A 14,916-nucleotide genomic window follows, 5' to 3' on the forward strand; every position below is an offset into this window, starting at 1 on the left:
GCTACCAAAAACGTATAAATACGTTATATTTTAAATACATCCCAAAGACGTATTTATAAGTTTTTTTTTAGTTATTATTTTTTTTAATGCTAGAGCATACAGAAGGCTTTGATGCAGCCTCTCAACTGCAGAGAACGGTTGATGAAATGGTAGTTATTACAAAAACAGCCAGCAGGTGGCAGCAGAGCAAAAGAGATCAACCAGGGCCATGTTGAAAAAAAACCCTCAGATTTGTGAATAATGACGACGTAGCTATATTCTAATGCTAATTGCTGCAAAACGGAAACAGATAGAGACTCTAATCTTTCTTTTGGTAGGTTCCATGTTTTTATAGCAATAGAAAACAATATTCTGTGGGCCTTCCAGTAAAACAGCCAGGAGTGAAGGGGGTTGCTTCAGTGAAAATGGCTGCGAGGGAATGAGTTAAGAACATTTTTGACTTGAATTCCCCTTTAAGGCTCCAAAAACTATCCGAGTGCATTTCCCAACTCAAAAGAATTCCCCAGAAAACAATCGAGCGGCTCCAAGCTTGCGCAGCAGAACTAAAAATAATTCCTGCGTGCAGCAGCAAGCAATGTTTTTGACAATTGTCTTAAAACAATTTTGGCTCACTATGACTTGTTGACCATCTGTCTATTGGCTCGTAAGATTGAGCTTTGGCTGTTGCTGACTGTCAACAAGGCCAATAAAAAGACACCAGACTTGAAAAACAACTTTCCCCTAGCAAAACTTTCGACTAGTATATCAATGAAATTTTAAACCAGTCTCAGCACAGTTATTAGCAATGTGTGTGTGCTCCAACCTGTAAACACGTCTTGGTTCATCCCTTGAGCGCAGCCTTCCTTGTTGCTGTACAGAAGTTGAGCGTGGCTGGAGGTCTGGAGGTGCTGCATGGACAGACAGTCGCTCAGCACGTCCTGCTCCAGGTGAGGACACGGACGCAGCTGGAAAGCAAACACAAATCATCACAGGTGGCCTGTACGTGGAACAAAACCAGAATTCTGAAATTACAACCAGCACACAATTTACATCATAGAACACATAAGAAAGGGAAATAAAGAGTTTACAGTCTGGGAGTGACGTCACATGTGCGCGATGTAACGTTTGGACCACGTGAAAAAACTAACAATGGAAGATGTGTCTGCTAAAGCAAATATTAAGGTACATTGCACATTCGGTGCTGTTGACAAAGTCTTATCTAGCTTCAAATACACTAGCAGTATGCCAAATGAAAATAAAATAAAAACAAAAACAAAAAAGTTCATATGCACATTATAAAAGTCAATTGTGCCGTGACAATATTAACAGTTACAGACTGTTAACAGACTACCTTAAAAAAAAAAAACTTTTATTTTTATATTGAAAAAAAAGTAGCCAATGACATTGAGCGAAATCCAGAATTTTTTTTTTTTTAAGAAATAAAAATAAAAATAATTACTTATGTTAAGTCAAAAATCGGTTGTCTTTATTTTGTATTTAATTACAATAATAAATAATTACATTTTATATTCAATTAAAAATTAACTAAAAATTAAATTAATTAATTTAAAATGAACAATTCTTAGCGTTCAAAATTGACTTAAGTATTGGCGAAATTGGTTGTCACTTTTTTAAGCGGGGTTGTCGTCATCTGTAAAATGTAACCAATGAAGTAATCAAGTACTCAAATCAAGTAATCAGTAGCTTAAGTTACTTTTAAAGTCAAGTAATCAGTCAAGTGACAACATTACTTTTTTCAAAGTAACTCTGGCAACCCTGATTTTGTTTGACAAAAATCCCTTTTGTGGCGCCCCCTGGAGGGCATTAGCTTGCCTAATATACGAGCTAAGAAAAATCGGAAAAAAAAACTCCGTCAAAGGGAGCAACGGGACGAGTGCAACAGCTGCGGTATTCCCTGTTTAACATGCAGTCATAAAACGTGTGTATGTATTCTGGTACTGGGAAGCTCGACTTTGTGTTTATCAGCCGCAAGCCTGCCAGCAAGACGTGCGAACGGCCGCAAATGTGCTCTTGATTTTGGGACGCTTTCATGTGCGCTGCCATGTTCCATGTTGTTCTCATTGTCAGCGAGAGCCCACAAGCAAACAATCAGTCGATACTTTCGGCCAATACTATAAACAAATATTGTTTGTAAAGTCTCGTGTGTGCCGTAAAGGCCGCATTGTTGGAAGCCGGCTAATAAAACACACGATCGCATGTCGTACGCTACGAGAGATCGTTCTCACGACAATTATGTTGGATTTTCAACGTTCTTACAAAGTATATTTATCATTTAGGAAAATTGCATTGCATTTATGTTTCAATTCAATCTAACGGAACCTCTGAAGTTTAACAGTCGTTCTTCCGCCTTATTTGGAATTCCTACAGGAAATAAATATTGAGAGTGAAAAATCGATAAATCTAGTGATGATATATTATGGCAGTAAAACAACATTAAAAACCGAAAAATGTCAGATCCCAGAAGAGTTTAATAATATCATCTATGATCAAAATCATGTATTAGCATTACCTTTAAATAAAAAAATCTTCAGTAAGTATGCAGATATATGCGGATGTGGAAAAGACTCGCCGTCATTTCGACCCGGGCTTAATTTAGCTCCTCCCCAATAGACAAACTTGTTTCTCTGTCAAGATGTATGCCTTCAACAATACCCCCTTAACACCAATTACTACTTTCCTGTTAGCCTGGGCGTTGGCACTATCTTGTGGTATCTTTGTTGTTATAGAAGGAGCACAAAAAATGCTCAGTGATGAATTTGTAAAACGCAAAATGACAAAAAACAGCAAAAATGCCAGTAAAGCTTAGCTTCACTGGCATTTTTTTTTTTTTACTTTCTAGACTGTCAACCATTATTAACTTTAAAACATACAAAAAATAATGCACTTATATGACCTGTTTAACTTAAAAAAATATATTTTGTATTTGTTTTGAATGACCTTGTTATGTTATTCTGAACACTTTGTTGAGGCTGAAGACAGTTTTTTTTTTTTTCTCATGAATCAGCGGTAGAGCACCAGGCTACTTCCAGTTGCTTAGCAACCAGTGAGAATGATGTCTTCCCTGCGGCGTCCAGCACTTTAACAAACAGCGGGCGCACTGAAAATCAGTCTTAGCAACATGGCGCCGTATCGGAGTACCCAGGATTCGAACCCATAACCTCAGAACTGCAAGCCAGCCGTTTTGACTCATTTTTAATGACTTCCCTCAAAAGTTGTGACGCTAACTTGAGCTGATATGCTTGAAATGTATTGAACGTGGCACGGTCGTACTTGAAGTCAATCAGCGGGAATACACGACAAGGCGAAGGTCAGCTTCAAAGATGTTTTCATTCATCGTCATCATCCCAAAACGCCCAATCAGGCGCATGCGTCAATCATCTTCTTAATGCATAGAATCGCATTCAGACGCTCTCCCAACTTTTTTTTTTTTTTCTCGAGAAAATATGTCCACAGAACTCTTCACCGGAATCAAGTTTATCTCCGGCTCGCATCTTTTTACAAACCAGCGTCCTGGCAACAGACCGACGAATCCATCCACACCGTCATCGTGTTGATTTGACACTGTCGCGGGGTAAACGCGTACACAAGCCGCGGCTCCTCCTGGGAATCCTCGCCGAGAAAAACATTTATCAGGCGTAATTGGCGCGGCGCTTTCCGCCCGGCGGCGACACTCCAAAAAAAAGCGCTTTGCTGCGAGCGCGCTCCAAAAGCTGCAGTTAAGAGCGCTTGTGTTTGACATTCGTCCATAACATCTGGGCCAGGAGGGGATTGCGCATTACGGCTTATTAACAATGCTACGAGCGCACATGTGTTTCCCTTTACGAGGCCGCAGCCAACGGAACACATCACGCGGCCTGCCGCTATCCACAACAATGAGTCCATTCTCTCTTATTTACTCATTTCCAGTCAGGGAGAAGAATGGGCCTTTGACCGTGAACACAATGAGTTGTGCTCCGACCTGATCTATTGTGGCGAGAATGAAAGCCAGTGCTCGAGCCAAAGCCAAATTACTCGGGCTAAACTGTGATAATGTGCAAAATGCAATGTTTGACTTGTGTACGGTTACGCGGGCGGGCAGCGAACCAACGCAATGTCCTGGAAATGACACCACGCTCGGGGTGGGCAAAATGTTGGGCTCGAGCGCAAGGTTCGCTTGTTTGTTTTGTAAAAAGACAGGAGATGAGCTTGGAAATGTGCGCATACGATTTGGGCAAAATTATAGAAGTCCTTTCATAGTCATTTTTTTTCTACCCCTGAAATGAAATCATTTTTATCTATTTTATTGATTTATTTGTTTGTTTTTGAGCAGATCAAACAAATATGTCATGTTCCAAATATTATAACATTATAACAGACATTCAGAAAAAAAATCACGGCAAAAAAAACAAACAATCAAGAATAATAATAATAATAATAAAAATAAAAGCATTTGGTAAAAAAAAAAGAAAAGAAAAGTGAGTAAGTAAAAAAAAAAAAAACTACTGCTATTGGCGAGGGTGTCTGGTTAGATTAGTTTAGTCCATTGCATGAGAAGAGAAGGGGGTGAATTTAAAGTAAGCAATTTTTATTTGTCATTATTTTATTTTTAGGGAGTATCAACGTGGTTTTAACACTGAAACAAGTAGTATTATAAAAAAAGAAAAAGGTTCCATTGAAAACTAAAATATTTTCATATTTTTTAGGAAGAAAAATCACAGCATCACTGCCATAAAGTTACAAGTAAAATACAAATCTGAATGTGAGAAGAGAAAGTTAAAACGACACTGTAAAAAGTGAGTGTTTTCCCTCTAATCACGGTACATGAAGCATTTTGATGTGTTTTTTTAGTGTGTGAATGTAGACTACAACAATAAAAAAAAAAAAAAAAAACAGGTCTTACCTTTCTACGCACCTGTTGCTCTTTGGCCGAGTGGATCTTGACGTGCTTGCGCAGGGAGCTGGGGTCGGTGTACCGCTTGGTGCAACCCGGGATCTGACACGCGTACGGTTTCTGTGAGAAGGCACACAGAATTGCCATTTAGGCGGCCAAGCGAGTCAAGCGCGACGCCAAAGGGATCAAAGTGGGAGGAAATTAGATTTGAAGGTAAGGGAAAGGTAAAGTTGAAGTCTTACCTTCCAGCTGAGAAGGGATACACAGTAAATGTGAAGGAAAAGCAAGAGGGGGAAATGAACAAGACAAGTCATTATAAAACAATAGCAAGACCATTTTTTTTCAGCATGAGCAGCAGCATCTTGTTCTGTTTTATTAATTTACAATGCTTAAAAAAATGATTAGATCAGCTGTAATAAAAACGAGAAAGATCATGCTTTAATTCTGTGTCTTTCAATTTCGGTGAACTCACAAAATCATAACATTTAATCCATGAAAACATGTTTTTTCTCCATTCAGGAATGCAAGCAAATATATATTTAATAAAATATTCTTTAAAATATTGATGAGAATATATGAAATGTATTTAAATATTACAAAATGTTTTTTAATTAAATATTATTTTTTAAAATTCACATATTAACCAATAAATAATAATTTGCTTAATTGTTTCTATTTGGGGTATAAAATTTCATTTGAAAATCAATGCAAAATGTCAATTATGCTTTAATTCTGAGTCTTTCAACTTCGTTGAACTCACAAAATCAGAACTTAATGAATCCTAACATTCAAACCATGAAAACATAATTTTTCCCCATTCAGCAATGCAAGCAAATAAATAGTTAATAAAATATTATTTTAAATATTTATTATAATATATAATAATATATTTAAATATTTTTAATTCATATTATAAAATAATTAACATATTGATTAATAAATAATAAAGTGCTTCATTGTTTTGTTTTGCATAAAATTCCATTTGAAAATCAATGCATAAGAATAATAATGATATTTTAGCATTAATAAATATTTTTTATACTGACATACTCAAACATTATTTTCCAGGTTCATACTGTGCCCCCCAGACCTTGGGCCTTGTCCCCCCCCCCCCCTTTCCATATGTTTTTTTCTTTTTTCCCATCGAGGAAACGCAGGGCGCTGTAAGGCGACTCGCCAGGCTTCCCGTTCTGTCTCCCCCTGTTGGCCATTGTTGTTTTCATGTTTATCAGACCGGTTGCCAGCGGAGGAATTGCAATTTTAGAGATCAATAAAGTCATCTGCACCTGAATCTGAATGGCACATTTGCTAGGCACAGGAAACAGTAGCAATGTAACCTCAAATAAACCCCCTTTATTCATCTCATAAGAAAGTCGTACTGAAATATGTCTAATTCTTACATTCTCAATTTAGATTAATGTGACCAATTAAAGTATCGCAAGTGACAAGTGTGAAGTTCGAGCATCCTAATCAATTTGCGTTCGCCTCATTAGCTAAGCAAATATAGCATGTCGTATGGCAAACCGGCACCCCTCCCCCCCCCTTTCCTTTTCGGAACATAAGATGCCTATTAAAGTGTAAGTCGATCCAGGTCTTTATTAGCTATGCCTGCGCGTACGTTGACGGCCTCTGTAAATAAGCCGTTTTGTTATTCCAAGGCGCTTACAGTGCCACTCAAGTGGGCCGTGTTTGTTTTGCAGCCCGGCGTGGCCCGGCGCCTCGAGTCACCAAAATCAAGCGTGACTTCTGTGTAGAATAAATATCATTAAAGCTTAAAAATCATTTTTGCCCTAAAGTGCTGTTGGCAGAGCGGGGCCTTTGGCGGGGGTGTTAATGTGAAGCCGTAAGCAGCGCCCTCCCCAGATTAGCTGTATCATTTGTCCGATTTGTGGAAAGAGTGGGTGGTGGGAAACTTGACTGATACAATAACACAAGGCCACATTCAATATTGTGCCTACGCTGAGGCGTGACTCGGACCGGACACGCGTGGCTTTCCAACGCAGGTGGACGCACGGGGAACGGTCCAGAAATGGAAATCATGAAAAAGATGAGATCTATTTCTTTTCAGTTTAAGTTTCACAGATGTAATTGAGGCAATGTGGGGACAATTTAGTAGAAATGCTGCTGCTTGGTTGTAACTTGTATACGATATGACAGATTAAAACTTTCTTCAATCGACGATGTGAAAAAAAAAAATCAAAAATGAAAAGCGATACAGTTACCCCCTATTAAACCTGTAATATAAAGAGACCACATTTAATAGCTTTAGCTGTATTACTCTCTTTAAACATACTTAAACTTATAAAAAATTTTTTTTAAAGTATTCCTTATTGCCAGTTCTCAGTCCTTCACTAGGTCACTTCTTCCAATAATGCTGTAAAACCGACAATTCAAATAAATGTGAGCTGCGTCCATAAACAGCGTAACCATCAAGCAACCCATACAATTTTGTTAAATGAACTGTCGTAGCTTATTAAGCCTAATGCTAATATGTACTTTGGTGCCTTGACATGTCAGCGACCCGACCAATGAGATTTTCAAGATGCATTTCGTAATGCAACACATCATCGAAGGCTAACGATTAGCACAAACGGTAGATAGACAATACAACAATAATCCATCTTCTTATTCAAAGGCATACATTCTTTATCCTCTGTAATATCACTAATATCATCTTACTGAGTTTTGACCAACTCCATGTTTATTTGTATTATACTGCCCCCAGGTGGCCAAGGCACATACAACAGAAGGAACGGCACAAATGTTTAAGCAAAAAATTGTATTTATATGTCATTGCTGTATATTTTTTATAAAGGTACAATATTTTTAAAAAATGAGGTTTTTTTTAGGGGAAGCTGGAATGGATTAAAGACATTTCCATTCATTTCAATGGGGAAAGATGATTTCAGAGTTTTAAGTTACGAGTGTGATCACAGAGCAGGTGAAACTCGTATCTCAAGGTAATATGTAACTTAGAAAAGATGTTATGACAGTAATTTAGAAACCTTCAAGCAACATTAACACTCGGAGCAGCAACGCACACAAACACCAAATATTGTTTTTAAAAAATCCTAGTTTTCAGAAAGACGCTCGTCTCCCCTTTCACTCATTCTTCGCCCCTCCCCTACACGCTAAAACACTGCCATAAAGTTGTAAGCGGGAAAAAAAAACTCGGACGTGAAAAGCAGCAAGTTGAAACTGAAAAACGACCACACTGAAAACAATAAAAGCAGTCAGTGTCCCTGAAGAAAAAAGACTGACATTCATACTATAAACTCCAAATAAAAAAAGCCTGATTACGCAATGTTTTTCATGCCAATGCATCTTTCCTACAAAGCCAACATTTATTTGCAATGCCAAAACTTAATGTGTTTGCTACTTAGTGTTCTGGCTCCGGACGAGCCGACCTGTAAACGCCAATGAAAATAAACGTAATACAGTCAGCTAAGTGTGAGTCAATTACGTTGTCCCAACTTGATTTATTTTATTTATTTTTTCATTGAATTTTAAATAACGCTCGTCTTCATTAGAATCCAGAGATTCAAACCCAGAACTTCAAAATTGTGAGTCGGCTGTGCTTCAAAACTCGTCTGGTCAAAAGTAAAAAAAAAAAAATTTTTTTTTTTTAAAAAGGATTGGAAATGTGTGTTCGATGGTGTAAAACGTTTTTGCAGTGCTGAACCTTTTTAGTAACAATTTCTTCCTCAATTCTGACAAGAGCAAATCGAGCCGCGCAGCTGCGGGCCAAGTATCGATTGGGCCTGGGAAAAAAAATCAAAAGGTGAGACGTGGCGGACGGACACTTGTTGCTTTCTGACCGTGTCCAGGTGAGTGCGCTGGTGCTTGGCGCGGTCGCTGGAGTTGCTGAAAGCTTTCTGGCAGCCGGGATGCTGGCACAGGTACGGCTTCTCCCCCGTGTGGCTCCTCAGGTGGATCTTCAAGTTCTCCAGACGCGAAAACGCTTTGTTGCAGCCCTCAAACTGCAGAGGAGACAAATTGCAAGCGTTAGGGACGGGATACCACATGGACGCAGAAATAAACTGAGAAATCAGAGAATTCAGCCACTGGGAGGAGCTTGACTTCGTTTTGATTTGTTCCATTTACCAAACTCATGACTAGTCAACTACATTTTTATAATCGCAATGAGTTTAAATTAAACCCGCCAAAAAAAACACCACAATTTAGTTAGGTTTTTCACTCATTCACTCACAGCCATTTTCGCTGACGCAACCCCCTCCGCTCATGGCTCTTTTACTGGATTTTGACGGATTTTGCAAGGGCTACAGAATATTGTGTTCTATTGCTATAAAAATATGGAACCTACCAATATAAGGATTAAAGTATCTTCTTTCATCAGGAAAAAAAAAGTATATTTGGATCTGTTTCCGTTTTGGAGCAATTAGCATTAGAATATAGCTAAGTTTCATCATTATTCACAAACTTGTTTAAAACAAGCTTTTTTTTCAACATGGCCCTGATTGATTTCTTATACTCTACTGCCAGCTGCTGGCCGTTTTTTTTTGTAATAACTACTATTGCTTTAAATGACAGAGACTGCATCAAAGCCTTCTGTATGCTCTAGCATTAATATATATATATATATATATATATATATTTATTTTTATTTAAACATATAAATACGTTTTTGGGACCAAGGCACTATTTAAAATAGAATGTGTTTATACGTTTTTGGGAGCAAATGATTAATACCAATAAATAGCACATAATATAATACAATATAATATAATATGATATAATATAATAAATGCAATGTTTTAACATTGTCAATGTATGTTCTTTTAGTAAATTTTGTAACTTACTTTTGTTTTCTCTTCTTTGCTTTTGAATGTTGTTAACTGATGTGTTTGTTTTTGCTTCTCGCTGTTGTCTTTCCTTGTGTAAAGCACATTGAGTTGCCTTGTGTATGAAATGTGCTATACAAATAAACTTGCCTTGCCTTATCCTGTAGTATTTGGTAAAAAAAAAAAAATAAAAAAAAAAAGCCCCCAAAAAATTGTAGCTGTTTTTTGAAAGATTGAATTTTGAAAAAAAAAAAAAAAAAAAAACTTTGTATGATTATTGTACAGTATAATGAGCTGCATATAAAAAGCAAATGCCGCATTGGAAGTTTTTGTAGATGGAGGGTTGGACACCCCATTGTACGCCACTGGTACCACTCTCGATGAAATTGTCTGTAAACGCGAGTGCAAACGTTTTTTTTCTTTTTCTTTCTGTGTCTGTGACTGACAGCTGATCAACGCAGGGTGGGCTGGCCCCCAGCTTCCCCGCGACCCTGAACAGGAGAAGCAAAATGGATGGATCCCGTCCTGCACTTTCCACCAGCTCCCCTGATCACTTGCGCAGCTGCGCGAGTTCAAATATCCAGAACTGCCGCCTTGGGAAAGGGAGGGCCCGCTCTGGAAACACGGGTGGTACGATTACAAATCTATTTTCCCGTTGGCCCGTGGACGTCCACTTGATGAAATGCGCAGTGACTTTGAAGACACGGCATGCGTCTAAGTGGCAGTTAGTGGAAAGTGGAGCGCGGTTAATGGGCTGTAATGCGTAGCATGAGCCCGGCGCTCGCCGGCGTCAATGGCACATGAGACGGACGAGTGACAGTGGCTGTAAACAAGCTCGTATCCGAGCCCGCTTGGCCACTCAGCCGATGAAGCCCACAGATTTGTTAACGCATGAAAGATTGAGAGAGGGGGGGCCCGTCTCGCTTATCCGGAAGCTGCACACAAAACCTTCCACAAAGTGTGCGACTAGTCGTGAGTTCAATGTTACTTATAGACACGTGAAACGCATCCCGTTGACATAAGTTGGCTTAAATGGTACAGGGGCTTGTACTTAACCCTTGACCTTTTAGCTTGAAGGTTGTAGAAAGAGGTGGAAGAATGAAAGTGGAATTGAAGATGGAAAAATGATCAAATTGAATAAACCCGCATCTATTTTGCTTTTTATTTTTGTACAGTTAATAACGATTTTGGTCTAACTGTGGTTTATATCAGGGTGTAATTACATTACTGACCACTAGCTAGGAGCAGATTGAGACGGTGTAAATGTGAAAGAATAAGAATGAAACGAGAAGTGATCTGAATATATGACTGGAAAGCCGATAGGCCAAGACTTTTGAAGCCACGAGGCCGCCATATTGCTCCTCCCAAGAAACGTTTCTCAGCATACGATCCTATCCATTTACAGTATCAAAATTGGAGAACATTTGAGACAGTACTTAGCAGAAACATCATGATTTACAGACACTTATGTTCATGCTTTATGGTTATGTACTCCGGTTATGTATTTCTGGACTAAAGTCTTAGAAAAACTTTCCGCTATTTAGGACTGTAGGATACCTTTATCCTCAAACTTGTGTTTGCTAGGCGACCTAACAACAACTGACTTACCACATAAACAATTTCAATCTACACTTGTAGCCCTTACTATCGCTAAAAAAACAATTCTTGTTAACTGGAAAAATAAACAAACTCTGAATATCGACCAATGGTCTAACCTCCTCATAAATCACATTTTAATGGAAAAAATATCTGCCTCAAATAAAAACCAAATATCAAAATTTATAGAAACATGGTCTACGTATATAGAATTTTTTAACCTAATTCTGGTTACTTAATTCTGTCTGTTAGCGAGAGCCACTACATCGTGATAACTTACATTGATGTTTCTGCATTTGGCAATTTATTATTATATTATATTATTAGTATGGGATTTTTTTTAATGGGCTTTAGGTGAACTGATGAATATACACACACTCGCACGCATGCACGCACACACACACGCACATACACATACTCACCCACATACAAAAAAAAAATAAATATATATATATATATATATATATGTGTGTATATGTATATATATGTATATATATTTAAAAAAAATAATAATAATAATAAAAACATTTATTACATTTTTTAAATTTATTTGTTTTTTTAAAAAAAGGAGAGCAATGATGATGTCAAATCGAATGAACAATACTGAGCTCTCCTGGAAAAAAAAACAAAAAAAAAACCATCATGATTTATGATGTTTTAAATTTGTTAAACATAAACAAGAGAATTCCAGACATTTTACAACTTGCCTTAAATACATATTTACATTATATGCTTAATGATGTTTACAGGAGAAAACGTGTATATTTTTTTTAATTAAAGAATTAGAACTGTAATTGCAAAATCTAATATTGGAGTCTAAGGAAATGAGTGATCAAAGAAAAAGGGCGTCTTCAAAGCAGTACATACCGTCCACTTGTTATTCATCAATTTATTTACTTGGTAAAAAAAATAGTGATCAAAATGTTTGTATACGGTCTCACATCACACATCATGGGTCGGTCTGGGACCCCCTGGAGAAATGGAGGTACAGCTGAAATTGTCAGTTTACTGTTCGTTACGTGTCTACATGGTTGATTAGCTCATCCTATCTGAGATCAGGTTGCAGTTAAGGAGAGAGTGACACCGTTCGCCCCAAACAGGCCTGGCGCTTCATCAGCTTCATCCCCGCTTGTCTTCATTCACTCACACAACACGCAGGCTGAACGTTCTATTCACCAACGCTCCATTTAATATCGGCGAAACCCAAACCCGTCATGGCAGTGGCAGTTCGGGTGACCGGGTCCGATCTGTGGCCGCTTTCATAATTGTTCCTGCAGTCTAGTAGCTGTGCAGCGTTTGCGTATTATTTGGAAAATCAAGCAAAAATGTTCCCTTCTTCTGTGGTTTGCAAGTGAAATTGAGCGTAAAATGCGGAATATAAAATATATTGTGTAACGTTGCCGCAAAAAAGTAAGCAGAAGGCTGCAAAAACACTGACATTAAATAAACATTTCAACACAGCTTACTTTGCGCTTGCTTTTGTGAGGTATTTCTTTTCAACATTGTTTTCTTCTTCTATATCGTGTTGTGTTTTATACAGCACTTTATTTCAGCTGCGGTTGTTCTTAAAGTGCTCTATAAATCAAACTGAGGTCAAATTAAAATAAACAAATAAATAAATAAATAATAGTATGAAATTCTAAAAATTTAATAGTATTTAAAAAGTTACTTTTGGAATCAAAGGAACTGTTGTTAAGTCTGGTACTATGTTTTTATATAAATGTGAAACCAGCATCCACGCTTTGGACGCTTTCAATGGCCCATGAGATCCATTGACTTCAATTCATATAAATAAAAAAATAAAAAAAGACTAACTTACCACAAGGTAAAATTTAAAAAAAAAAGAAGAAGGAATTAGGAAATAAAATTAAAATGAATTACAAATTGATTAAAAAAAAGACGAAATAATAAGACAATATATGATGAGCGTCCCCCCCCAAAAAATGAGATAAAAGCCCCCCCCCCCAAAAAAAAAACTACAACAAAAAAACAACAAACAAATCTAACAATTTTGACATTCCATTCTATAATTTTTGCTGAAAATTTTAATACTAAGCCAAGGAATTGTTTTTATAATAATACAATTATTATTATTATTATTATTATTATTATTATTATTATTATTATTATTATTATAAAGAATTCAAGAACTATGAAGCTTCAAACAGGATGAGCTTCAAGTGTTCCAGATTCTCCTCAGCAGGTTCCAGCAGAGAGACACACAGAAAGGAAAGGAAGTCAGATTTGACTCTGGCCAATGGGCAGCCAGCTAGCTCAACTTGGAGCTACCGCTATAAATCAGCAAACATTAACAATCCAAGAGCAGCAAACGTCCGCAGAAAATATTTTCAAGAGTTGACACAGTGTGGAAACATACATTTCAACACCGGCCCGTCATGTCAGATGTGATGGCGAGCTCGGGAAAAGGCTGTGAAAGTCGAATGCAAATCTTAGCACAGAAGAACATCGACAGCACTTCGGACAGATCAGCGAGTCATGCTGACTGTTGAGTACGAAAACAAACACTGGCCTTATTGCTGTGCCAAACGTGTGTATTTATGTATAGCAGAGGGGGGAAAAAATCACACTTTCAATGCTTTCTTTTGTGCAAAACAAATGCGGGGCTCAATTCTAGTTAGTGCTCCGCGGAGGAAAACGTGTTAATCGCTCGAAGCGTATTATTACTTGGGACTCGCACGGATGAGATGGGATGAGGTTTTTCCAGGCTGCTGGGAAAGCGACTGGCAGTGTCGCCTCGAGCCACGCGCACCGGCCAAGAAACTTGCGAGGAAGAATTATATGCTAGCTACACTGAGGTGTTTTGTTGTGTCTAATTCCAGGGTTACACCGGAGGTGCGAAATGTACTCACACTGTGTATAAGTAGAAATACAGATTAAAAAAGCAATAAATAAAAAAATCAACTCCAACTGAGGTTGGCTCAACGTATGAAATGAATGTTTTCTGTTCGTTTTTTTTTTTGTAGGTTTCTCAAACCAAGAGCTAGCTATAGCACTTGTTTGCCTTTTTGCTATCAAAAGAAATTGTTTAGCTAACTAGAAATTGACTAATGAACAATTCAGAATTAGCTAACGATAACTAAAAAGGAAAAATAGTCAGGAGTCAAAATTCTTCTGTAAATTGTCCGAAAGGACGCGGAGACGCCAAAGACAAGTGATTAGCGACTTCAAGCTACATTCGTCGATGCTAGCTGGTGTTTCGAATTGGGATTCAATCTCTCCAGCTAGCTAGCTAATAAGCTAGCTAAATCATGTAGCTGGTCTGAAGCAAACAGGATTTATTATTTTAGGCACAAAAACAGAGCCAGGTTTTACTTTTGGCCACAATATAGAGAGGGATTAGTAAGTAAGTAAGTAAGTAAGCCATTAGAAACTAAAAAGGAAAACTTTTCCAGAGATAGAAGTGACAGCCACCAACGTAGCGCCCAGTTCAATAGATACGTTTTCAGTTTTCATTTATCGATAAAGGGATTTTGAATTAGCATTTAAGGTTTAAGTTTTAGTAGATGTGAAGTAGAGAAGTTGATGAATCAGTTCAACCACAATTATAAACCCTTTTAGATAGAAAAATAGAAAATAATACAAAAGGGTTGAATATATATATATATATATATATATATATATTTAAAG

General features: G+C 37.5%; 1 protein-coding gene across 3 annotated transcripts in view; it reads right to left on the reverse strand.

Moving 5' to 3' along the window:
- Positions 1–14,916, reverse strand: part of glis1b (GLIS family zinc finger 1b) — a 93,564-nt gene that overhangs the window by 15,214 nt on the left and 63,434 nt on the right. For 2 of the 3 annotated variants that reach the window (XM_077584881.1, XM_077584883.1), the window contains exons 5-7: positions 8,689–8,850; positions 4,880–4,990; positions 803–944 (exon numbers count right to left, since the gene is read on the reverse strand). In XM_077584881.1, the coding sequence (XP_077441007.1) occupies positions 803–944; positions 4,880–4,990; positions 8,689–8,850 (415 nt within the window). The remainder of the gene's footprint in view (positions 1–802; positions 945–4,879; positions 4,991–8,688; positions 8,851–14,916) is intronic. The other variant, XM_077584882.1, reaches the window with a different exon arrangement.

Source organism: Vanacampus margaritifer, chromosome 13 (assembly GCF_051991255.1).
Source record: "Vanacampus margaritifer isolate UIUO_Vmar chromosome 13, RoL_Vmar_1.0, whole genome shotgun sequence".
In the NCBI taxonomy this organism is placed as follows: Eukaryota; Metazoa; Chordata; class Actinopteri; order Syngnathiformes; family Syngnathidae; genus Vanacampus; species Vanacampus margaritifer.